Source organism: Cryptotermes secundus, unplaced genomic scaffold (assembly GCF_002891405.2).
Source record: "Cryptotermes secundus unplaced genomic scaffold, Csec_1.0 scaffold194, whole genome shotgun sequence".
NCBI classification, from domain to species: domain Eukaryota; kingdom Metazoa; phylum Arthropoda; class Insecta; order Blattodea; family Kalotermitidae; genus Cryptotermes; species Cryptotermes secundus.
In genome coordinates, this window is record NW_019738957.1 from 448,865 (window position 1) to 475,109 (window position 26,245).

The 26,245-nt window shown below is 36.8% G+C and overlaps 1 protein-coding gene across 7 annotated transcripts in view; it reads right to left on the minus strand.

The window, feature by feature from the left end:
* The window catches only part of LOC111871390 (kinesin light chain), a 223,677-nt gene that overhangs the window by 12,624 nt on the left and 184,808 nt on the right, over positions 1-26,245 (minus strand). For 4 of the 7 annotated variants that reach the window (XM_023864474.2, XM_023864471.2, XM_023864477.2 and 1 more), the window contains 3 exons: positions 19,930-20,156; positions 19,148-19,294; positions 8,969-9,114 (listed from right to left, as the gene is read on the minus strand). In XM_023864474.2, the coding sequence (XP_023720242.1) occupies positions 8,969-9,114; positions 19,148-19,294; positions 19,930-20,156 (520 nt within the window). Of the gene's footprint in view, positions 1-8,968; positions 9,115-11,333; positions 12,078-19,147; positions 19,295-19,929; positions 20,157-26,245 lie in introns of those variants that run through there. The other 3 variants (XM_023864476.2, XM_023864473.2, XM_023864479.2) reach the window with 3 other exon arrangements.

Sequence of the window (26,245 nt, forward strand, 5' to 3'; positions counted from 1 at the left end):
AAGAGGTGCAGATGCACCTGTGGTCTCTGCAGGGCATGACAGTTTGGTCAGGTACCCAGCAAAATATCATGTTTTCCCTTGCCTTACTGATAGTGGATGACCATGTGGTTAGATGTGTAATTATGGAGCCTATGCAAGGCACTTAGGCCATCGGTGTAGAAGAGGTGGTACAAGAGTAATAATGAATATATACAAAAGTTTGATTTGTTTCATTCATCAATATACTTAGAAACAGTATTAGAGTACATTACAATATACTCATAAAATATTTGCAGAACCCTCTTCTCGAGAAGGACAAGGTGGCACACATTCAGCCCCCGTCAAAAGAAATAATAAGAGGGATGACACGAACCAGCTTGGTTTACGAATTCCAAACAGAATCTAAACAAACTAACTATAAATATTTTAAAGTATTGGAACAGCCGCTGTAGTTGTAAAGACTTCAGATTTTACAGCCAATTGTATATTATTTATATTGTATGTATACATTTTAACTTTTAGAACATGTACCGTAATAGTGTTTCTAACTGTATTGATGTAAAAGGTGTCCCTCTGAAGATGGTCTCTGAAGAAGAAACATGTAAGGGCATTAATAATTGAAATAAGAAAATCATAACCGGTCACAATGAACGGAACTATTTAACTTTTCATATACAAAAGTTTGTTTATGTGGACTGGAGTTCAGCTGTAAATACATTGCTGAAATTGTGTAGCTGAGAGGAAAAGATCTGGCCTTCATAGGTGGATACGAACTTGGAAAAGAAAGCGCGAGATGCACATGGGCAGAAACCAACATACAGCTGACTGACATATTCCTCTTTGCTAACAGTGATAGATTTAAAAGGTTAAGTCTGTGACAACTTCAGCATGATCTAGGAGGTAATTAACTTCTCAGATCAGTACTGCAGATTGGATAATAAAGCCAGTCCTTCACAACATTCTTAACCTCTTAGAAACACCCACTTTATCTGAAGGCACAGCAACCACGGTACACATCTGTAATCCAATCCAATGATATGTACTGGATGAAATCATAAATATCACAAAGAAAGACAGAGAAACTCTGTCAAACATTAGTAAGGAGGTTGGTTTAGTAGTAATAGCAGAGAAATCTAAGTGCATGCATGTCTCATCACCAGTATACAGGGCAAAATCATAAAATAAAGACAGATGATAAATTCTTTCAAAATACAGCAAAACTCAAAACATTTACGAGAGACAGTAATAAATTAAAATTAAACTAATTAAAAATCAGGAACAGATTAAATTCAAAGAATGCTTGCTTCCATTCAGTTTACAATCTTTGTCTTCCCATATCCTAATTAATAATGTAAATGCATGAAACTATATCTGTTGTTTTGAATGTGTATGAAACCTGGTAACTCATAATCCAATGGGGAAAACACAGACTGATAGTGTTTGAGGACAAAGTGCTGAGTATTAAATGAACCTAAGAAAGAGAAAGTTTGATGAGATTGGAGAAAATTTCCATTATCTATCTATCTGTGGTGGGCAGAGAATATATGATATGTAAGAGAGATGATCAATTCATATAAAATTTTAAACAGAGGACCTAAATATGAGGGTTATTTGGAAAGTAACCTCCGGTGAGCTATTAACAAAATAAGAAATGAGAAAAAAACTTTTATTACATACAAAAAATAAATACATACAAGCTACTTCTCAACATAGCCACTGTTGGAATTGAGGCACTTGTATTGGGGAATAAGTTTATGTATGCCAGTGTCAAAAAACGTCTGCTGCCTGTGACCTCAGCCACGTTTTGACACCTACCATCAACTCCTCATTATTGCTAAAGTGATGTGATCCCAAACAGTTTTTCAGGTAGGTAAATAGGCGGTAGTTGCTTGGAGCAAGATTATGGCTGTAAGAAGGGTGGTCACACAGCTCCCAATTGAAAGGCTCCAGCAGTGTTCGAATGCAAGCAGCTGTATGAGGAAGTGCAGTGTCATGGAGGATCACAACATGGGATGTCTGAATTCTATGCCTTTTGTTCTGAATGACCAGCCTTACACAATTTTTAGTGTTTTGCAATAGACTTCTGACATTATTATTGCCCCTTGCTGCATGAATTCCACCATCAGCTCTTCTTCCCTGTTCCAGAAAACAGATACCATCAATTTTCTGGCAGACATCCTTTGTTTAATCTTCTTCGGCTTGTTTGGTGGATGTGCATGAATCCACTGCTTTGACTGCTCTTTGGTTTCAACATTCACATATGAAACCCACGTTTCATCACCTGTTACTTGTACGATGTCATTGGGAAATTCATTGCCATTCTTGTGGTACTGCTCTAAAAAGTCAAAGCTGAAGCCATTCTCTGCATTTTGTATCCACCTGTGAGCATTTTCGAAACCCACGTTGTGCAAAACTTGCGACAGCCTAGCCTGTGATAATCTCATACAGAAGAGTGTGTAAAATTTGTGGAAATTGAAACGATAGTTCTGAAATTGTGAAGCGCCATCTTTCACAATTTTTTTGGTCAGCATTCTCAACAAGATACCACTCACTACATATGATTGGCCAAATACTTTGCTCTTAATCATGAATATTTGTTTGCTCATCTTTGAACCTCCTACATTGTCTTACAGTTCCTCCACTCATTATATTTTGATTGTAAACCGCCACATGTAATTCATGATGGATTTCTGTACCACTCATGTTTTTAGCATGAAGAAAGCAGATAACAGTGCAAATTTTGAAGCTGACAGGATTATCAATTGCAGGACACATCATAACCCACCCTGTAGAGACAGGAACAAACACTAGGTGACCAGTTATATGATGCCTTACAAGGCAATGCATCATGTGATGCTACCTTGTATGTGTGAGCTCTCCCCGCTCCTATCTTAGTTACCTAAAATATATGGAGGTTACTTCCTGCATAACACTCATATAAGAGACCTCTTGCAAGATAATGGCATAAACAAGATCTTCTGAGATGTGATGCGTAGCCTCATAGTTTATTATCAGCTCTTTAAAATAATCTACTGCCTCCATCTTCAGGAAGCACAATCTTCTACCTTAAGACAAGTCAGTATGTTCCTATGAAACACTACTAACAATCTATCAGACTGCACGGGGTAACATCCCAGATTACAGTAATCTTAATCTGGCTTTGAACAGGGTTCAGTGGCTGGCTCTAGTGAACGTGGTAATTAATCTCTGGGTTCTGTAAAAAATTGATGCAAAATGTCTTGATTAGCTGATTGATTATTGGCTCCTCATGAAGGACTCTGCTCTGTAGTATTAGTTAGATGGTCAGAACATAAGACTCTTGTGTAAAGTATGAAACATAACCTGGGTTTGGATTAACACCAAGACATTTCCAGTAAAAAAAAGTTTTAGAATGAGAGGTGGTGAAGACAGTTAAAGAGAAACACCTCAAAGAGTTTTGTACAAGGTATCTAAAACTTACATCCAAAATAAAAGACTGTTGAAAAAAAAAATTCAAAACCATATTATTAATTCCTTTAAACCTGCTGACAAATATAAATCAAGTGATACTGCAATAAGCTGCGGTAGCGTAATTGGTTGAGGCACTATGCTACAAGTTGAAAGGTCATGGGTTTGAGTCCAAATTAGGTCAGTGAATTTTTCATTTGACCTAATCATTCCAGCCACATTATAGCACTGGGGTCGACTCAGCCTCGTAACAGAAATGAGTACCAGGAATCTTCCTGGGGGGCAAAGGGCGGCCAGGGGGTAAGGCTGACAACATTACCACCATCTGTGAGCCGACTGTCTAGATAATGTGGGACCCTCAACGTTTCACAACTCTATGGGTCTCCATGGCTTGTTACAGGGATAGCTTTTTACTGTAATTAGCAATTAAGCTGTTTCATTTTCTCTTATTCAAAAGCATAATATTAGTTAATATATACATTCTGTGTACAAAAGACAAGCATAAATTTCCATTTCTTTGAAAAAAAAATACCTGTCAGAATTAGGGAATAGTTTTGCTGCCATAGAGAAAGAGAAAACCTTAATTCTATAAAATGGGACCCTTTTTTGAAGCACAGTCCCTCAATTCTATGCTCATGACTTCTTGAAATGGACTTCCAGCATTAATATATTATTTTGAGTACAATAACATAGGTACAACTTTCATTACTTGTACATCCAATCCTCTGCTTGGGATTTTTAATCTGAAAATCTAGGTATCCCATATTGTAATACCACTTACACTCTGTGTCTCGGTTTTATTTAATAAAGCATTTTATTTTTAACGACAGATGCCAGCATTACATAAGCATATTCATTCTACACACATCAATTAGCTAATACAATGACACAACAAAAATCTTTTTCATTGGGGTGCCTCCTGTTGTGTTTATTAATATAAATTTTTTTATTGGGATCTATTGTAACACAACAACAAAACGTGCATATATTAACCGTCTCTTAGTGCATACAATCTCACTCATCACTTCACACTACATGTTTCGGCATCATTCTGCCATCCTCAGGTGTATTAATCACATTGAACTATTGCACTGCTTGCCATCAAGCGTCCATTTATAAAATGATATAAAATGTGTATTCGTTTTGTTCATTAATAAAATTTATATATTAAAATTTGTTAAGATCTATCATCTTACATGTCGTATATCAAACTCGTGTTGCAATTTTCAATCCACTGAAAACACACAACAACGGACATAATAATACAAAGGGACTCATGTCATCCTCAAGAACACAAGATATCTGGTATTAAATAACTTATAGACCGAGTAAATAATTACCCCATTACCAGAATAGCAAAAGATAAAGAGACAGATACTATAAATAACATACATATAAAAAATAAGTACAATACAGATATAATTACAAAACTAATCACAAATACGAGAAACCAAAACAATACAGAAAAACAGAAACAGAACATTACAGAGAATCTAGATGACAAAAAACAAAAACGAAATGGGCAACATTCACATATATAGGAAAAGAAACAAGAAATATTACAAAAATATTTTCAGACACAAAATTAAAAATAGCATTTAGAACTAAGAACAATTTACAACACTTATTAAAATCAAAATCACAAATGAATAAATATAACAAAAGTGGCATTTATAGAATGAAATGCCTAGATTGCCCCATGGAATATATACGACAAACTGGAAGGAAATTTAATACCAGATACAAAGAACACATCCACGACATAAGACACAATAACAGCGATACAGGATACTCAGAACACATATTAAACACCGGACATGCATACGGTATGTTAGAAAATACTATGGACATCATAGCAACGAATAGGAAAGGACAATATTTAAACACATTAGAAAACTACCATATATATATACAGGGTGTCCCAGGAGGAATGTGCCAAACTTCGGGAGGGTGTTCCTTATGTTAAAGTATGGCAATATAACCCAAAACACCTATGTCCAAAGTTGAACGGTTACGGAGATAATGGCCCAAGAAAAGTGTGGTCTTCTGGCAGGTCCAAGCACTGTACCTCGCTGTACCTCTCAGCTGAGAGCCCTTATCTATGTTTGTCCTTGAGTGCGATGATACTCCCTAGCCGTGCTTATGTAGTTGGCTCATACCAGAACGCGCAGTCAGCACGTTACGTCATCGCTCGCCAGTCATGTGTTATGTATACTGCTTGGAAACCTAAGGACAATTATGACATGGCGAGCGAGTATTTTGTACTTCACTTTTATGGCTTTCCGTCACTCACAAGTTAGTTTGATGTTACGTACATTATTAACATTACAGAATCCACATATTCCTGCCAGTTTTAATATCTATTTTGTAATCAACAAGTGTGTAACCCCGGTCAAAGTTTGACACTTCTCTGGCCATTATCTCCGTAACCGTTCAACTTTGGACATAGGTGTTTTGGGTTATATCGGCATACTTTAACATAAGGAACACCCTCCCGAAGTTTGGCACATTCCTCCTGGGACACCCTGTATATAGAACAACAAAGAAAAACACGGATATGAATAACATAAATAAAGAAATATATAACCCAATATTTCACGAATTACACACAATTTACACAGAACAACACAACACAACCCCACCACCTACCCCCACCACACTTACCCCTAAAACATCATATCTCAACCTAAACGAAGACACACACACTCACTCACATATATGTCCAGCAGTACAATGCAGCCACATAAGAAAGACATATCATAAGACGCAGTGAGTAATAAACATTATGATGATAACATGTAACAAATAGAAAGCAAAACATAACAATAATATGTAAAATTTTCACGCTGCAGGTATATACACAATTAAAACATAAGAAGAACGACTCCCATAGCAGATGATTGGCATCACACACGAGTTTGATATACGCCATGTAAGATGATAGATCTTAACAAATTTTAATATACAAACTTTATTAATGAACAAAACGAATACACATTTTATATCATTTTATAAATGATCACTTGATAGCAAGCAGTGCAATAGTTCAACGTGATTAATATACCTGAGCATGGCAGAATGATGCCGAAACATGTAGTGTGAAGTGATGAGTGAGATTGTATGCACTAAAAGACGGTTAATTTATGCACATTATGGATACAAATCAGAGCAACAGGACGCTAAAATATAACAACAAAACGGTCTACGTCAATATCACCTTAGCTATATGTTTTGGCTTTTAAAGCCATTATAAGACAGTGTGATGATGTGTGTGTGTGTGTGTGTGAGTGTAGTCACCATGATGCCTGATGATGGCTTTAAAAGCTGAAACATGTAGCTAAGGGGATACTGACCTAGACTGTTTCATTGTTGTGTTACAAGGGATCCCATTAAAGAATTTTATACAACAAATCTTGCTTACAACTGACTAGCAGCTGAAGAGAAACCAAGATATTTCGATGTGAGAAAAAGAAAAGAACTGTTATACTAGATCTCACTTCTGTATAGTGTAGCCTTAACATCATATAAATCAAGATTTCTTGATTGTAAAAACAGTGACACTTTCTCAAACAATTTTTATTCTAATGTGCTCCAGATATCAGTCTGATAAAATATTTCTGAATTCTCTTATAAAAACTTAAGAGTTGAACACATATTGTGGAAACATGCCATAGAGTATATTTAGAGAGGATTATCATGAAAGAGAGGTGATATAAATGTTAGGAAATTTGCAATTCCAGTCACTCCTGAAATGAAAACAAACTGCTACAGAACTGTATCTTCCTAAATACTATCAGGATTGTACTGATAATTCTGTAAAACATTTGAAAGAATGTTTCTTTGTTCTCTTGTTCGACACATTATGGCAGAAAGAAATTATAAACAAAATTTTGGATAATAAAAGGGAAGGTATAAAATATGGTATAATCATCTCAATTACCAAAACAAAATCAAATAAAATTAATTTATTTATGGTATATTTAATGATGCTGATAGCAGCTCTGACAATATAGCAATGAATGACATGACACTTAATGAATAATGAATTGGAAAGGATATGGAAAGAAATGGTCATGCCCATTTGAAGGTACGGGGGAAAGGCATGAAAAACCTTGGTCAGGGCAGTCAGTGTCCCAGCCAGAATTCAAATTGAATACTTCCAAAACAAGTCAACTTGCTTGTTTCATGGGTATGAAAGGCAAAGACTTTGAAGATCAGAAATTGTAAGAAATATTCAATAACTGAGCAAGTTAATATTTTAAAGGATATGGATAACATTATCTTGACCATCAAAAACAGATGTGGATAACAAAATAAGTAACTATAATAAAATAAATAAAATTGTAAGAATTTTTAAAAAAAGGATGTCAACAAATGTGCAATACAGATTCCATATGATATGAGCTTACATTTAAAAAAGGATGAGAAGAGACTGGAAAACTCAAGAGATGTGATTCATCCCTGGTAGCAGTTACACAGACAGACCTAACACCTAGTGAAACAATTATCGAAGATGTTGGATTTGAGGTTCTCGCAGTTGTGACAATGAAAAGTACTTCCTTCTGGAATGTAATTCCATGCAGTACATTTTAAACCAACTGACTTTCAGAGGAATGTCCTTCTTCCATCCTCAGGGTAGAACAGTAAGCCAAGCAAGAAACCAGAAAGAAGCAGGTGACAAGATGCCCGCTTCTTCGGAATTCCCAATGCAGTACAGGCCATGCTTTTAGACCTGGCCTCTGGGAAGCGCATAAGGGGAAGTGGTACAACCTATACACACTACAATCCTGACCTCAGTGGACTCAACCAAACCCACTGGAAATTCTGCTGAGAAACAGACCTAAAAGCACAGACAGTAGATGATACTGAAAAATATAGACTAATTGGAAAATGCAGAGAGGATGGATAATTTGAGTCTACCTATGAAAGCCTATTATTATATACCTAAAATAAGAAGAGAAGTGGGAAGATCTGTCAAAGTATGGTCTGATCAATTCTGATAAATCCAGGTAGCCCAAAGCACTGGTTTCTTTTTCAGTACTACCACATTAGCCCAGAGTTAAAATCTAGCCATCAGACCTACAGTGGAGGAGGATGTAAACAGAGAAGAAGCTCCTTTATTCTTTAAACATTACTGAATACTGAAGTTGTCAGATTAAGACAGAATGGATGTACAGAAAGCACTGGAAATAATTATACATGGTCAAATGGAATGCAGGTCTATACAAAAGACCTGATACCACAATTCTGTTTAGTTTCAGTACTTTGAACGCCATTCATCATTTAGATTTGACGATAAAATGAAATACCGCAGATCCTATTGATGGACAAGGTATGAAGTATTAGAACTAACAATATACTCTGATCAAAACTTTCATAAATAGTTTTAAAAGATTAGAAAAGGATTTGTGACACTAAAAAAGTCTAGTTCATTACTACGTACCTGTCGCTGGATGTGAGAGACCCTGGCAGCTGTCTAATGGGAGGAGAGGGACTGAGGATCAGGAAGTACATGGGACAAGCCCCATACACGGTGACATACCTGTTACTAAAGTTGTCTATTGTATGAGTGGGGCCTCCTGGCTGACCATCACCCCGGTTTGTCAGTTTCTGCATCAGCTTGGCACTCGACCGTCTTATTGAAGCCCGTAGCTTCGAGAATGAAGCACTGCGCCTGAGTTTGCCATACTATAAAACAAGTGGGAGAGACAAGGGGGGCAGCAGATATGAGCCAGCGAACTGGTATGTGTACAGATGCCATTCAATAGAAACCTCATGATATCGTTAGCTACTTTCTTTACCAAGACAGTTAATGGTACGATCAATATGCAAAAGAGGACACAAATTTGTAATAAATTAATTACGATATCAGAGAGAACATGTATATTAACTGGCACTGTACTAAGGGAAGGAGCTAAAAGCAGGCAGTAATCATTCCCACACAGTCAATCACCAAGCATCAGTACTCACATACTTTACAATACAGATAATGCGTATGTTATTGGCTGTGTACAGAGAAAGCCTTCATAATAAGATTCCTACTGTTATCCCTTAACAGCTCACTGACACTATTATCAACAAGTTTGTAGTTTTGGTTTTGCTTCCCGCAGTTCAAACAAATTAATATAAATGGAAAGAAATACAATTAACCCTAAGAACTAAATATAAGACAAGTTATTTGAGTTGTCTGAAGCTGTAATATAAATGAAAGATTTATTAATCCATATCATTTCCAGATATAAAATTCAAGAATAGGATATATAAAATGAAGGTCATCATTATGTCAGAAGACTAAATGCACTAATGTGCAATTTATAGGAATTTGTATACTGTTGATACATAAAATCAAGAACAGTATTTACTTCTGGCAGTTAAATCCAGATTGTAAACCAAAAGGCATCTTAGAAATTGGAGGCAGCACAAATGTGTTCTTAAGATCATAATCAGACTTCACTAGATTACATCACCAAAGAAATTCTGATATCAGAGAAAAATTAAAAGTTATAAAATACTTAATGAGATATAAGGACACCAAAAAAGTAGAAAAATCATTTTGCAACATGGAAAGAGGCTGCTTTCACAAATGGAATTTTATTATTGACCAAGGGGCACAATGAGATGCAGAAAGACAAAAACAACACTGAGGAGGCAAAGACCATCATAGATTCATATGAACAAAGTTTTACAACGTACACCTACAAAGCTGATGACAATGATGATGGTACGCTGATCATGAATGAACAAAATCTATTTTTTATTATTAATATTCATAATTCATTTAAATGTATAACTTATGAAAATTATTATCACATGAAAACCATGCACCTGATTTCATTAAATTAAAATCATTAATATAATCTAATTTTAAGAATACTGACATAATTGTCTAAGTTAGTTATATCAAAATGGATACAGTATGATATATTTCTTTGAATTGGGTCCATCTTACTATTTTATGAAAGTGAAAACTACCTCAAATAGAAACAAAGAAGTAATCAGTGTAAGGACATATATAACAAAAGCTTTCGCAGTTCACAGTAAGTATGACAACTATCTACTGAGGCAACTGTTGTAACTTTGTCAGCACTTAAGGTTTTTTTCTGTATCTTAACATTTGACTCCTCAGTGACCTACTGGATTCTGATGACAAAAATGCTATAAGAAATATTGCTTCATGAGAAACGAGAAAACTTACAATGAACTTAAAATAATGTGAACTTCCACACGTTAATATGCTCTTCAACAATGTAAAGTGTACATGAAAAGTAACTCAATTTGTAAATTCAAGTAGCAGTAGCAGTAACAGTAGTAGTAGTAGTAGTAGTAGTAGTAGTAGTAGTAGTAGTAGTAGTAGTAGTAGTAGTAGTAGTAGTAGTAGTAGTAGTAGTAGTAGTAGTAGTAGTAGTAGTAGTAGTAGTAGTAGTAGTAGTAGTAGTAGTAGTAGTAGTAGTAGTAGTAGTAGTAGTGGCAGTGGTCACAATGATGCCCAATTTTAAGATGGCACAACAAGAATATTGCAAATGTTGCCTGCAACTAACTATAAAAGGCTAGGTGCTTAAAAACCGAACTTAAAAAACTATAAATAAGGAAAGAGCATGAGTAAAGGAGAAAGTGATCCATCTTGTAAATCATAAACTCCACAATTTTGATAATCACAGAATATTTATTGCATTCAATGGCTTTTCTATACAGAATATGTCCAACCTTAATACAAAATATGGAGTTCATCAAAGACTCTCTAAAAGGACTCCATAAAATTTAAAGCAGAGAATTAAAGATTGCTGTGCCTGACTGTGAGATTTCAGGCCAATAACGGTCAGTACCACTGTCCCAGAAGTCTTCAATTTACTTTGGAATAGTAAAACCAGTAAACATAGTGAATTTATGGAACAAAATAGTAGTAATAATCAATAAATAACTGCTTTATTACAAACAAAATTATACACTAGGATAGGTATGTTCATGTACAATACACCTCCATGTAAATATTTGTTCAAAAATTGCTTTGTAAATTTTAACATTGTACTATTATCCATACACTCCCTGCATTTCACAATAAATTTGCAAACATCAGAGTCAAAATTACTGAAATAATAATAATAATGATACAAAGAAAAAAGAGCATCTTTTGTTCACTACAGGAAATAGAACCTTCTGAGTGAAGTGGTATGCTGAACAACAGGACCGGCTGCATGAAATTACTTTCTAGACTCACCCTGCAGTTATTTAGTACCTGCTAATGATAGTGCCTGTAGTCTCCAGCCAGTGAACTGTCCGGATTAGACAAAGGACTTTAAAGACACAAAACCCAGTAAGGAAGAGTAAAATGTAAACAATTAAATAATAATAATAATAATAATAATAATAATAATAATAATATAAAAAGAATGATACATTCCTTTCCTTTAATATTAATTATTTAAAAATGTAGATTTTGTTCTGATAGTCTTAGAAAATTTCATGAATGAAGGCCAAATGCGTGGAAAAGTTTGTTTTTGAAGCCACCCTGACGTACATCGGAACTTGGGTTGGTGAGTTGGCTTTGGCCTTCCGGAGGGCTTCTCTGTACATAGCCAATGGGTGCAGGCGTCTGCAGACAGACAATCACAGACAAGTGCTTCAGTCTGACAAAGAAAGAGGTCAGTGTGCATCTGTGTGTGAGAAAGAAAGACAAAGAATTCACCAAGAAAAGCTTTTCTTAAACTTTTAGCAGATCAAAGAGAGCAAACTATCTCAGTGTAAATGTTTGTTCCTCCAACTTCTCTGAAGCTTATACATCACTATTCACTTCTTGGCAACATTAGGAGAGAGACAAGATGTTGCGGGGGAAAAAAAAACCACACACACACACACACACACACACACACTACTTCTGTGACCAATGGGATTACCTCTACTAGAGAACACACTTACTAAAGGATCAGGAGAGGAAATTACATACATATGTACGTACGGTTAACAGCTGAAAGGGAAACCCTCAAAAGCACCTTTCGCTCCATTCAAACAAGTTATTATGTTTAAGAACTGAACACTCACTATCATTATTTACATTCTAAGCCAATCTTTCATTATGTTCTAGAAATCCACTGAATAAATGGAAATTGTTCTTCTACAGTTTCATTCTAAATAACCACAAATTCTGCATTTGGCCAAGTACTTCTTTTATTAGGAGAAGAGTTTACTTACTTTTTATTAGTTTTATTTACACAGTCCTATATATATATATATATACTGCAAAAGACTGACTTAGAATCATATACATTTAGCACATAACAAAACAATGGAACTGCATGCACACAAACTCAACAATAAATGTGTATACAGATAATGATAACAGGAACAAACATATTGTTGAAAACAAAATATTAACTGTGAAGCAGTGTAATAAAAATCTGTAATATACCATACTCAACATACTGTCACTTACCCAGTAAAACAATGTTTCCACTATCACCAGGTTAAGAAAAATTATCTTCTTTGTATATGTCTGATGACACAAACTGTAATCTATTCTGCCGAATATTTCTGCGTATTAAATGCTACATCCCAGATTATCCAAGTTAAGAGTGATCAGCATGCTTGTTTAACGTTTATATCAAAGTTTTATTAAAACAAATTATTAACTTGGAGTGATTTAGTCAACCACATGGCACCACACCATATCAGCCTCAATGGACTCCATCAATTCACACATTTGAATACAAAATGTGTTGCATATTTATCAGGAAGGGATGTGAGAGCAATAGAAGTATTTACTTTTAGTTCTCATTTTTAATGTTTTCAAGCATACTGTATTACAAACTTAACTTCTTTTTTACTGCATAGAACTGAATGCTGGAAGGAATGCCATATGACATTTGTTGAGCATTACTATGTTACATGAACTTTAGTTATGCAGTAAGTAGGTCTTGACAGAGCAAGTAGTCTTTGGTTCAGTATAATGTGTATATTCTGTGAATACTGATAATATTTTGACGTGGATATGTGAAGTGTACTACTCTACATAAAGGAGAAGGCTGTTTCTGTATATTATTCATGGGAGATGGTGTTCAACAGCCTCAACATACTGTTTCATAACATGTCAGACTGAACACAAGAATGCGGGGCAAAGCAGGCAAGTTAATACTTCAAAGCAAATTAAAACACTTCTGGTTGGAGGGAGCAGAGGTGGGGACAGAGAGTGTATGTTAAAAAAGATATTCTAACATGTTTTGCCACTGACGACACCGTTTGGAGTGTTAATGGGTTTATTCAACAACCTACTAATTGTAATTACAATTAATTATGACAATGTTGCGGGTTTACACACTTTACAAAACCTACTAACAAATCTCTTCGCACTATCACGATTCACTCGCTACAACTGAACTCGGTGACTACTACAATTCAACTGTCTTTGGCGGCTGCTACATTTCAACTGACTTGTTATTCTATCTCTAGTAACTCTTACAAACCCTCACTCGGACAGTGGAAAACCCACATCGCTTCACTGTTGCTTGATGTCGTGTTTACCAATTGCCTAGCAACAGTTGTTGCACGGGCTCACCTGTTGTGTGACGTAACAGCCTCGCGGGGAAGGGTGTTTACCGAGCGTTGCGTAATGATAGGAGTGGGGATACGTGACGTCACTCATGGAAACGAAGAGTTCACGTGACCCCTACTTCCTGTTGCGCCATCCACACTGCTCCCTTCTTAAGGCTGTTCGTCCTGAATAGCCTAACAGTGCATCACCGGTCCCTTTTTTATCCGAGGCTATGCTTGAAACGTTTTTTTTCTGGCTTGGTGTTTTCTTTCTTCCCGTTGTCCGTTCTTCAACCGCTACATCCGGTCCCTTCTTAAGAACAGCTTGTCTCAGCGGTTTCCTGTTAACTTGTCATGAGATCGAGTTGTATCACATTTGTCCCTCACTTTCAATCTCTCCTCATTCACCCTGGGGAGGCCAGTGTTTCTACATTACTGGTTCCTCCTCTGCTTCCTTTTCCGTTTTGGAAGGAGCCTACCTCTCCACAAGGTACATTTTCTCATTTTTCGTAACCCGTTACAAGTACCAACTACTTGTTTCGCGATCTTTCCTTTGAAAATCACATTGACGGTCTTCTTGCTCGTTTCTCCGCTTTCCAGGTGTGATCGCTGTTCTGATCCACACCCTTCGATGTAGTTCACGGTTTCCCTCTTCTTTGTCACGTACAGCGGCTGCTTGCCGCCTCGGTCCTTTGTTCTTTTTCCTTCATTGTGCATCCGAAAATTTTTCCTAAGCTGCCCTACTCTCTGGGTTGCTTGCTCAATCACGGTCATGGTGCAGTTTCTCCCAACATTTTCCTTCTGCCATGCCACTTTTGCATGGTGGCTTGTCCCTCTGCGGGCTATGGCTAATCTCTTCTGGGATCCACACTTTTCCCGTGTCTTATCTTTCAGTTCCTGGCAGCGGCGCTCCGCGGCCAGTTTTTGGTCCCTATGCTGTTTCTTCTTCAGTTCTCCGACCGGCATCACTGTGGCGTCTTCTACGGGGACCGCTCGTCATTCTACCGCCTCAGGTTTCATGTCCACTGAGGTCGGCTCCTCTAGGCGTGCCTCCATCTCTTGGCAGGCCATCGTCTCTTCTTCTTCTGGTTTGGTTTCCGCAGCCATCTCCTTGTGGCTGGTGCCCACCATTTTCATTATTTCCCTCCGTTCTCTTCGCTCGGCCTGTCTGTCAGCATCCAATCCGGCCCGCAACATTTTATGGCCCGACTCCATCTTAGCTTGGTAGGTGTCTAATTTGGCCATTAAATCTTCTTTATCTTTCTTCCGATTGGCCTCCATTTTTTCCTTCTCTTTCTTCCTATTGGTCTCCATTTCTTCCTTGTCAGCCTCCCCATCGGCCTTCATCTGTTTCAGCATTTCGAATAATTGTTCCATATTTGTATGGCAACACTGTAAACACACACTTCAGTCTTCAGTTCAAATTGTGGCGTGTGTAAATTCGTATACCAATTCTGACACCAAATGTAACGTGTTTTGCCACTGAAGACGCCGTTCAGATTGTTAGTGGGTTTATTCAACAACCTACAAATCGTAACTACAATTAATTATGACAATGTTGGGGGTTTACACACTTTACAAACCTTACTCACAAATCTCTTCACACTATCACGATTTACTCATTACAACTGAACTCGGTGACTACTACAATTCAACTGTCTTCGGCGGCTGCTACATTTTAACTGACTCGTTATTCAAAGTCAAAGTCACATCGCGACTGACGGTCAATCAGTCAGTAAGTCTTGGTTTCGAGCCCCATCTGGGACTCATGACCAGATATTTATTACTTTTTCACAGTTACGGTTTTGATTTTGTGTGGCGCCCTCTCTGACGACAGGATGGGTCTGTCTTTTGTATATGCTGCTGGTCCTTGCCAGCGCAGTATTTCTTGGGTCCGAGTCCCTTGGGACTCTTGACCATATTTTACTGTTTCAGAATTGAGACTTCCCTGTTCGTCACCTCTTACGACTCGCAGGGTCACGGTGGAGGTATTCGAACCCGCCTCCACACGGAATGACTCTTTATTCTCCCTCTAGTAACTCTTATAAACCCTCAATGGGACAGCGGAAAACCCATATCGCTTCACTGTTGCTTGACGTCGTGTTTACCGATTGCCTAGCAACAGTCGTTGCACGGGTTTGCCTGTTGAGTGACGTCACAGCCTCGCGGGGAAGGGTGTTTACCAAGCGTTACGTAATGATAGGAGTGGGGTTACGTGATGTCACTCATGGAAACACAGAGTTCACGTGACCCCTACTTCCTGTTGCGCCATCTACGTCCCAATATTTTCCATATTATACTTCAGATTCAACTGTAAGACATCGGAATTACAACCAAATTCAAATTTTGTTTGAGAGCGAGGAAATATAAAACAAATGGAATAATCTCTTTAGAGTACTGAAATAAATGGTATGGCAATTGGGGAGAACCTTCAAAACATACCTTGGTTTTATAAAAGCCTAAGAATATTACACAATACACTTTTAAACAAATTCTCAAGGCGAACTTCATATGCCAGATTCCATATGCATACACGATTATTGAGGATCATTTGTGTGAATTAGAGAACCGAAGGAAACTTTAAAGGTCATGAATATTTTCATGTAAGGTTTTGTATATCTGTGATTAGGGGCCATTAATCGATCAGAACTTGGCTCATCCATGAGAGGAGTTCGCCTGGCCACCATAAATAACAAATTAGAATGTAGGGATGAAAGTGCATATGACCTGGTAAAATTTCTGATAACACGCTCGAAAGGTATAACGATTCAATAATTCAGAAGTTAAATTTAATAGATAGACTACATTCAGTGTGAACAGACAAAGTTGTTCTGAGATATTCTCTTAGTAACACAGAAACGGTCAGAACATAATTAAGGACATGAATTTACTTGTAATTAAATTAATTTTTTACTATGAAATTTCTCAAAACCAAAAGAATCATTACATCACTGTGTGTTTAAGAAATGTGTGTTTTTCCACGTAATGAAACTGTTCTGTTCAAAACAGTGAAGAGAAAAATTTGCAGGATACCATGAAAACCATTTCTCATAAAAATACTATGTGTATGCTATAACAATCCTGTGACTTATTATAGCCTACAATGAATCATAAAAATATATTTTCTCTGAAGGCTCAAACACATATCAAATATCCATTTGCCTAAATTAACTCCAAATCACAATGCATTTTCCAACAAAGGCAGTCAACGGATGAGAATGCCACCTGCTAAGAGCAAATTATACTGGAAGACAATTCCATGAATTGACCACACACAATAAATTACGATTTCTCAGTCAATGTTTATGCTGCAAATTGTTTGTTACAATTACATAAACCAGGCTTGTAATAAAAAGGTGCTACATAAGCACCAAAATTGTACTCTTAAATGCGCAATGAAGTGGACATGACTTAAAAAGACTGCACAGAAAGCACTTCAAAATCACATTTCCATATTTCCAACCTTCAAAATCACTCTTCAAACACATGGACATGCTAAAGCAAACATATGACTTTGACGTATCTAGTTCATAAGCAACGCACATACACATATATGAGCATATACACAATCACATATTTTTAGACAAAATTATTAATATACTTATTTTAATTATACATATCTAAGCAATTAAATGAAGATAACTGTAAAGTTTCAAAGAACCTGAAATGGAATGGTTCTACAGATTCCCGATCTTGTATGCTGTAATGCAAATAAGAATTTATTTGTATTTTTTGCATTCCTCTAAATTCTAATGCTGAGAGTCTCACTGTCAGATTCCAAATAGGAAAGCAAAGTTGTAAGAACTCCCTTCTCTGACATTTCTTTCTGGGTCAGATGTCTTCCTCAACCAGAAATCTGTCAGCTCTGTTACAGTGACAACATAAATTTTAATTATGAAAGATGTGATCCATGCTAAAACAAGTCTATGTCAAACAATAGGCTTGTATGGACACTCTCTCCCACTTCAAGTTTAAAAATTTGATTACATGTTGCTGGGCTCTATTATGACCTATTATCATGACCTATATTTTGAAGATCCACTACAATATTACCCTACATCTGTGCTCTGTTTTTCAAAGTGATATTTTATCATAAAATTCTCAAAGTTCTGTATATATAATCATTTAAATTCCTCATTATGTAATTTTCTCCATTCTCTCCCTAATTCATCTGTTTCCCATCTTAGCATTCAGTTTACAAACCCTCCGCTTGATTGTACAAAACAATCCCTTCATTTCCAAGGCAGTGTTGATATACGTACAGCAAAAAGTAGTTTTTATGTAGGATTTGAGGTCCTAAAAGCTATGGTTATGAAGAGTACTATCTTATGCCATCTACTGAAAATTAATCAACATTTTGGAGGAACATTCTGCTTCCATCTCCAGGGCCCATGAATAAGCCAAGAAAGAAACCAATATCAAGCAGGTAGGAAGATGTGCCTACTTTGACCCTTAAGATGAAAGTGACACATACCTCCAAATCACTGGTAGATTTTCAACAGACTACAAAATGTTATATCCCAGAAGACAGAACTCTTCAGATTTTTATAGTCTATATTTATATCGAAGCATAACTGTGACAATGAAATTAAATCTTATCATACATAAAATTTTCATCATATGCATGTAAGAAGCAGTGAGTTATCATCTTTTATCATCAGCATCGGACATTAATAACAAAGTTCTTCAACATACAAGTGATATGTTAAGCCCACAGCCAATGTATAAGACTGATGGATGAATGATTAAAATTAGATGGCACCAAAATGACTGAAAAGGCTGGAGATACTTCACTTGAAATCTTAGATTTCCTATTGGTGTGATTATGTTGGCTTTGTTTTACATCAGATACAGTACTTTAGAACTTAGATATCTGAATGCTAATCATGAACTGCAAAATACTTGATCACCTTCACCTAAACTACACACTGTTCAGAGTTGTGAGAACACCATGAACTCATTCTCAGCAGGCAGATTAAAACTGCAATGCGTGTAATGGAAACTGCTTAGTGAACACATGTGCTAAGTAATATCTTTGAACAAACAACACTGCGCTTTCATTCAATACATGTAGCAACCATGCTGAAAGAAATGGCACTACTCCACTTTATTAAATTTCCTAATGCCATAAGCAATACTGCCATTTTATGCCCTCCCCATACTTAACTACACATAACATAACTGTCGTGAGGGTACTCACCTCCTCGCCTTCATACTGCATTAACTCCAGCGACTCCCTTGATCCCCTCCGGTTTGTGCGCTCTTTCCCCCCTGAACTACGTCTCTTGTCACCAGCTTCTCCACCCAATATCTGTGCTACTTTTGCTTGCTTTACAATTTCTAGGGCCTGAAAAGAAGTTAAATACGATTTTTTTAAATTGTATTGGTTTTGTATATGCATCTAAATCTATACCCAAGGTAACAAAGAAATAAAGTATTCAGAATCACTTGCAAAACTGGAAAACACCACTTAATAAAAAAGATGACAAAGTTAAATACTTTCCATTACATTTACAAGTGAATGGAAGAAAAGATAGATCCTAAAAGAAAATCAATGGATGCTGGAAGAAAAGATGGAAAGATATTGTGGTAAACCTCTTAATGTATGATGCCTGAAGCAAGATGGGGGTGATCTCCAGGAGGAACATCATTATCTTCACCAATTATTTCTTATGATGTACCACTTGGGAGAAACAGGTGGGGGAGATGGACAGAAGAACTCTGGCGATTACATTCACAAACACACACACATATATATAATCATGCAATTAAACCCTATTTTCAAGAAAATCACTAAATGAATACTACCCCTAGACAGTAGTTATGAGCTATGTGTAAATCAAACACACTTTTCAGTGTTACATAAAAAAATATCTTGATCTTGATCCATAAAAGCCTTCAAACAACACATACTTGCTATTTTCTGAAACATAGCTAAACAGTTTCAAAATCAGAACCTTATCAACAAGAAGTGTAACTCACCTCCTTCCTAGACCTGAGAGCACAGTCTTCTAGTGTATCAGCGGCTTCGTATTTGCCCTGGCGACGATACAGTGCACCTAGGTTCTTCAGGGTGGTAGTTACAGTGGGGGAGTCAACCTTGGCTGCCTTGTGCCAACCACCATATTCACCATATGGAACGTTCTCCTTGTTGCGATGCTTGTTCTCCTCACGCTCCTCTGCCACCTGCCAGATTGGCTTGTTGTCTCCTGCAGGCATCACATAGACTACATTTCACACAACCTGAATCATCTGAAAGCCACAGTAAAAATATTTACTTGATCCGTACTTGCAAACAGCAGGGAAGATCTGACATCAAATGTACATTACTAGCCCGACTGAGATGTCCTGAAAATTTCCTTATAATAAAATTCGGGGAATAAACACTTTTGCACAGGGAGGTGTTTGATGGATTACTTAATTATTATATAACAACTGCAGAGGTTACGTAGAATCAAATAAACCATGAGAACGATGATGTGCTGTGAAATGCATAGAATGAATAAATGGTCATCACCTGTTTCAAAATACACAGGCACTTCTCTCAAAGAACTAAAGAAAATGTTGATCTACTACAATTACACCAGCTGGTGCCATGTCAGCTGAATTTCGTAACTTCTGAATACAAACCATAAGCGCTGCTACAGGATATTATCCACTCAGTAGAATACTTCTGTCACTTCCTGACTACTGGCCAGTAACAAGACTACCTTCAGCCAAGCATCTGTACAGTTCACAGTGTCTGTCTGTCCATCATGCTCTGTATCTCAGAAACCAGTAATTACAGTGGGTAGGAGTAAATAACTAACTTCATGGAGCTAAACCCTTCTTCAGAAACCACCAGTTGTGCAGCTATTCAAGAACTTTCATATGAATTAAAATATAAACTAACTTGTGATTACAAAATTCAGGGTGTGACAAAACCAGGATCAACACTAGTAAATTTGGTAAATACCACTTATTTGGACCTAAAGACTCTAAAAAAGAGTGATGCTTGTATAGTATGGGGTGGTTCAAATGATGTTGGGCAAAAGGAAGCAAATATGAGAATTACTGCTTTCAAATATTTTATAAGTTCCCATAAACATATAAATGTACTTGTATTGAGCGTTCCTAAAAGGCACGATCTTATTCCAAATTCTCGTGTTAATAGAGATTTATAGAGATTATCTTTTACATATTAACATTGATCACTATAAATCAGTGGCTAACTTTTGTAGGATCTCAAATAGATATGGGGGTACTTGCATACTTGTCTCAAATGATCTAAAAACTACAGAGCTTCCCTTTGTAAAAAATCTAGCAAGGGAAAGTCTATTTAAAATTTCAGCTATTGAGGTAGTGGATTTGGAAATCATAGTTGTTTGTATATATAGATCCCCAAATAGTAGCAAGCAAATTTTCCTTGAATTATTAGAGGCCACCCTAAACAAAGTTAAAATAAAGGGGCGTCTCTTAGTGTTATGTGGGGATTGGAACATAAATTTATTAGAGGATAATACCTATCAGAAGGCTTTACAAAGTCTACTGTTATTAAATAAGCTACAAAACACGGTTTTATGTCCAACCTGTGTTACTTCAGATACTTGTTCTTTGCTGGATGTTATGATCAGATATAAAATTTTTTACCATTCAACTACAAGGGTTATAGAAATGGGCTTTTCTGATCATTTTGCATTGGTTATGAGTATACTTGTTCACAGCCCTTCTACCTGTTTAAAATATGTGGTAAAAAGGATTTTTTCAAGAATATTGCAAATTTTAAGGATCAACTAAAAATCGAATTATGGGATGAGGTTTATCTTCAATCTGATCTAAATACTGCTTATCATGTCTTCCTAAGTACGTTTCATAAGTATTTTTTTTTGCATTTTTTCCTTAAAAATGTTTTTAACAAGAAAGGTAAAAAATCAAGCTGGATCACACAAGGGACAAAGGTGTCTAGACAGAGGCTACAACTATAACTTTGTTAAAAAGAAAGATGTCCCTGTCACTTCACACAGAAATATCAGAGAATTTATAAAAAAGTAATTTCTGTTGCCCGTCAAAGAGAAAATGACCGAATTATTAAAGGGTCAGTCAAAAATTAAAAAATCTATTTCAAATAATAAAAAAGGAGTCATGAAATAATTTTACAGAAATAGACTCTAAGTTAGTTACAAACCCACAGGATGTATCCCAACAATTTAATGATTTTTTGTAAATAGCATAGACAAATTGATACATTTTAATAAAAATTGTAAAATTGTAAGATTTGAGGCTTTCACGGCGGTGACTATGAAGANGTTATTTCTTGCCCCTGTTACCGAAGAAGAGGTTCTTCAGGTCAATAGTAAACTAAAAACGAAAATTTCAGTGGGTTATGATGAGATCCCGGATATATTAGTTAAACAATGTATCCAAACCATAAAAAAACTTTGACTTTTATATTTAATCTGTCATTAAGTTCTCTCCTTCACACTCATACAGAACTACAAGCAAAATTAGAGTTCTGTATAGGTGTATTCTAATAGAGAGTTAAAAAAAACATTACCTTGTTTCATACCACTCTGAATAAGAAACTTAACAGGAACTTTTTTATCTGCACAAATAGGTTTTATCCAAATGCATTTTAGTTAGCCTGACTAGTTTCACTGATACACCAAACTCTATGGGAATACTGTCTATTTTCTCGGAGTCTATAAATAGCGTATAAACTGTCCCACTATATTCTTACTTTCCCCAACACCTGATGATTTCAATAATCTGATAAACAATTGATTTATTACATCCACATCAAAACTCATGATCTCTGGTAACTCTTTTATGTGTGGAGTTAACCTTGAGAAGGGGCTGTGCCATAGCTCAAGTGGTTAATCTCTGGCTTCCCACTGCAGCGGCCCGGGTTTGATCCAAGTTCTGGTCAAGTGGGATCTGTGGTGGACAAAGTGGCGCTGGGGAAGGTTTTCTCCGGGTACTTCGATTTTCCCTGCCAATCTTCATTCCACCAATTGCTCCACAATCACCCTCACCTATCATCTGGGACTAGTACAATAGGCCAGAAGTGGCCTTAGTACAAGGGACTTAGTCTCACCCCACTAGCAATAAAAAATAACCTTGAGAACAGATTATATAAAATTTTGTATTAAGTTGATAACAATGATATGCTTCCACAATTACTACTATCAGTTTTATCAACATTTTTGTAAATAGGTATAGTAACAAACTGCTTCTATTGCTGAGGAAATTTCTTCTTATTCCAAATACAATTAAGAAGCATACAGATCTCGGAAGTAATGGTTCACCTCTTGCTGAATCAGTTCTACCAGAATTTGATCAATACCTGGAAATGTATACCTTTTCAACTTTTCAATAGCAATCTCAGCCTCAGCCTCAAAAGGAATAGACATTGGTACTAATGGCTTGTCTGTATGCAATTTCAATCTGCCCAAGATTACTAAACCCATGTACATTTAGTAAATGGTAGAAATAATCATTCCACTAGTTCAAAATGTTGCGGGAATCTGCAAGCAGATTACCCTTCTAATCCTTTACCAAGTTAGTTCTGGGTTGGTAACCCTTAAATTAATTCCTGCCTCTATATGGGTCTCTAACATTCCTGCTCTTACTGTTTACTTCCAGCTCATTAATTTTGTCTTTCAGATATTCTCTCTTATTGTTTCTGAACATCTAATACCTTCAAGTCTTACACTGTTCCATTTATTTGGTTGCAATTTCGCTTGTTTCCTTAAATCTGATCATTTTGAACATCCTTTGTTAAACCATGGTTTATGCTGCTAGAGTTTTTAATCACCTAGAATATCAATGGCTGAAATTCTGGTATTCTCTCTAACAGTTTCCAAGTCCTGCTGAAGTCCACATTACCATCTTAAGTTCTTCAAAGCCACACACCTGTTTTAGATGTTACAAACAAGTGCCAAGAATGATAACTAGGGTTTATCATTTTGAGTGGACAGGATTTCATACACTGTAGAACAATGTGTATTTTTATATAACCTGTGGGTGAAGTGTGGACTGGCTATCACTGTCAGTGGAAATTTCCCACAGTACCAATTCCAAGCACAACACACACCCACAACTGGGTCTACTTGGTCACATCTGAAAAATAAACCCATTAAAAGTGTGTGTTTCTGAAGAGAAATTGACAAAATAACGATTTGGCTAGAACATTCACGACAAACATCAGTGGGTTATCTTGCATAAGAGGGTGGAGTTTCAAAATCATGACTAGCAAAAATGACAAATTTGCTTCAACTTCAGTCATATAAAGTGACTGTACTTTGCAACCACATGACATAGCCAGAAGGGTTAATTTTTTCAATCAGTTTCTGTGGTCAGTTCATGACAGAGAAGATGACCCTCATTCAGTTCATCCTTGGATATCGCCTGATTTCACTGGCAATGACATGTTTCCTTCCAAAATAATCAGTACTATGGATCTGAGAATGCACACTGAGTACACAAAGTTGGTGTGTGATAAGTGACAAATGCTAAATAAAATACTGACATTATATTTTACATGAAAATAGTTCTGATGTATGAATCAGGCTAATACTGACAGAATTCTCTCTACACCATACATAACAAAATGTTCATATGAGTGGTTTCAGCAGGATCCAGGAACTGATCACCCTGAAGATGTTCTGTGGCAGATTTGGAGAGAATGTTAGATAACAGAATAATAAAAAGAGGATTGTGGTCAATAAGTCTGCCTGATCTTATCCTATGATGCTTTTATTTATGAGGTGGTTTGAAAGACAACGTGTACAAATTGAACCTCAATATGCAAGTGTTGTGGGGCAGCATCTAAAAGGATTTTTTTTAAATTATTCACAAAGAATTTCTGTGTGCTCCTCAACCTGTTTAAATGATGCAGTGTGTGCACATACAGAAGAAGTGTACATTTTCAACACCTCTTTATAATCTACATAAGTTGGTTTAATGTTCTTGTGGATTGATGTAGACTCATGTCGAGATTAACTGGTAGCATGAAACTGAAGGAAGATTATCCATGACTAGCAGTTGGAAAGTGCCAGAATCATCTAGCTTTGTAGGAAGACACATTATACATAACCTCATCAGCTAATGCATAATAATTAGTAACACTGTTTGAAAAACCTGGAAAGGGAACCATTTGAACAAAAATACAGTGTGTCCACAAAGTCCTGTTGGGATATTGAAAAATTATGGCGCGCAAACAAATTGAGCTAGCCACATGTGGTTTGTGGCAGATCATAGTTAAACTCTGCAGGGTTTCTGCTGACCTCAGTAGACCTCAACGTGGGCTCCCTTGCTAGCATGGAGAACATCCAGACGATATTTGAGCTCTTGCCATGTTCTTTGGAGCATGTCCTCTGGAATAGCTGAGATTGCATTCCTGATATGGGTCTTCAGGTCATCAAGTCCGTTAACTGGTGTTAGGAACACACTGCTCTTGAAATAATCCAACAGGGAAAAATCCAGTGTTGTTATGTCTGGTGAACGTGGAGGTCATTGGACCATCTCTGCCGATCCATCTTCCTGGAAATGTCCTGTCTAGGAACGCGGACATGCTCCACAGAATATGGCAAGAGTTCGAATATCGTCTGGACATTCTCCGTGCTACCAAGGGAGCCCACATCGAGGTCTAGTGAGGTCAGTAAAAAAAACTTCCAGAGTGTCACTATGATCTGCTGCAAACTGCATGTGGCTAGCTCAATTTGTTTGCACGCCACAATTTTTCAAAACCCCGATGGGACTTTGTGGACACACTGTAAAAATTAAGAGAAACTATAGTCCTAATCATGGGTCTTGAATATATACGATGGGGTACCCAAAAGAAACCAAACTAATTTTTTTGTGGACAGAGCTTTTGTAGTACCGCGTCTTGCTGCTATGAGCGCATAGAGCTAACATTCCTAAGTCGGTACGCCGACTACCGTTGCTTCAGAAGGTAAGGACTAGTTTCGGCAGAGTTTATAGTGACAACTGTTTTGTGTCGTCGTTTTTGCAATGGCCCGAACACATGAAAATGTTGAAAAAATTCGTGAAATCATCAAGGAAGATCGACAACGGACCATTGAAGAAATTGCGCAGCTGTCGGGAGTGACTTGGAGCTTAGTTCAGCGAATTTTGACAGAAGATTTGGGAATGGAAAGGGTGGCTGCGAAATTCGTGCCACGACTCCTGACTGCTGAACAAAAACAAGGTTGCGTGGAAGCATGATGTGCTTTGAAAGAGGAGTCCCGAAATGATCAAAACTTTTTTTCAGTGTTTTGCTGATGTTGCTGGGGTGAAGGAAAAAAACGACGGAGGCGCT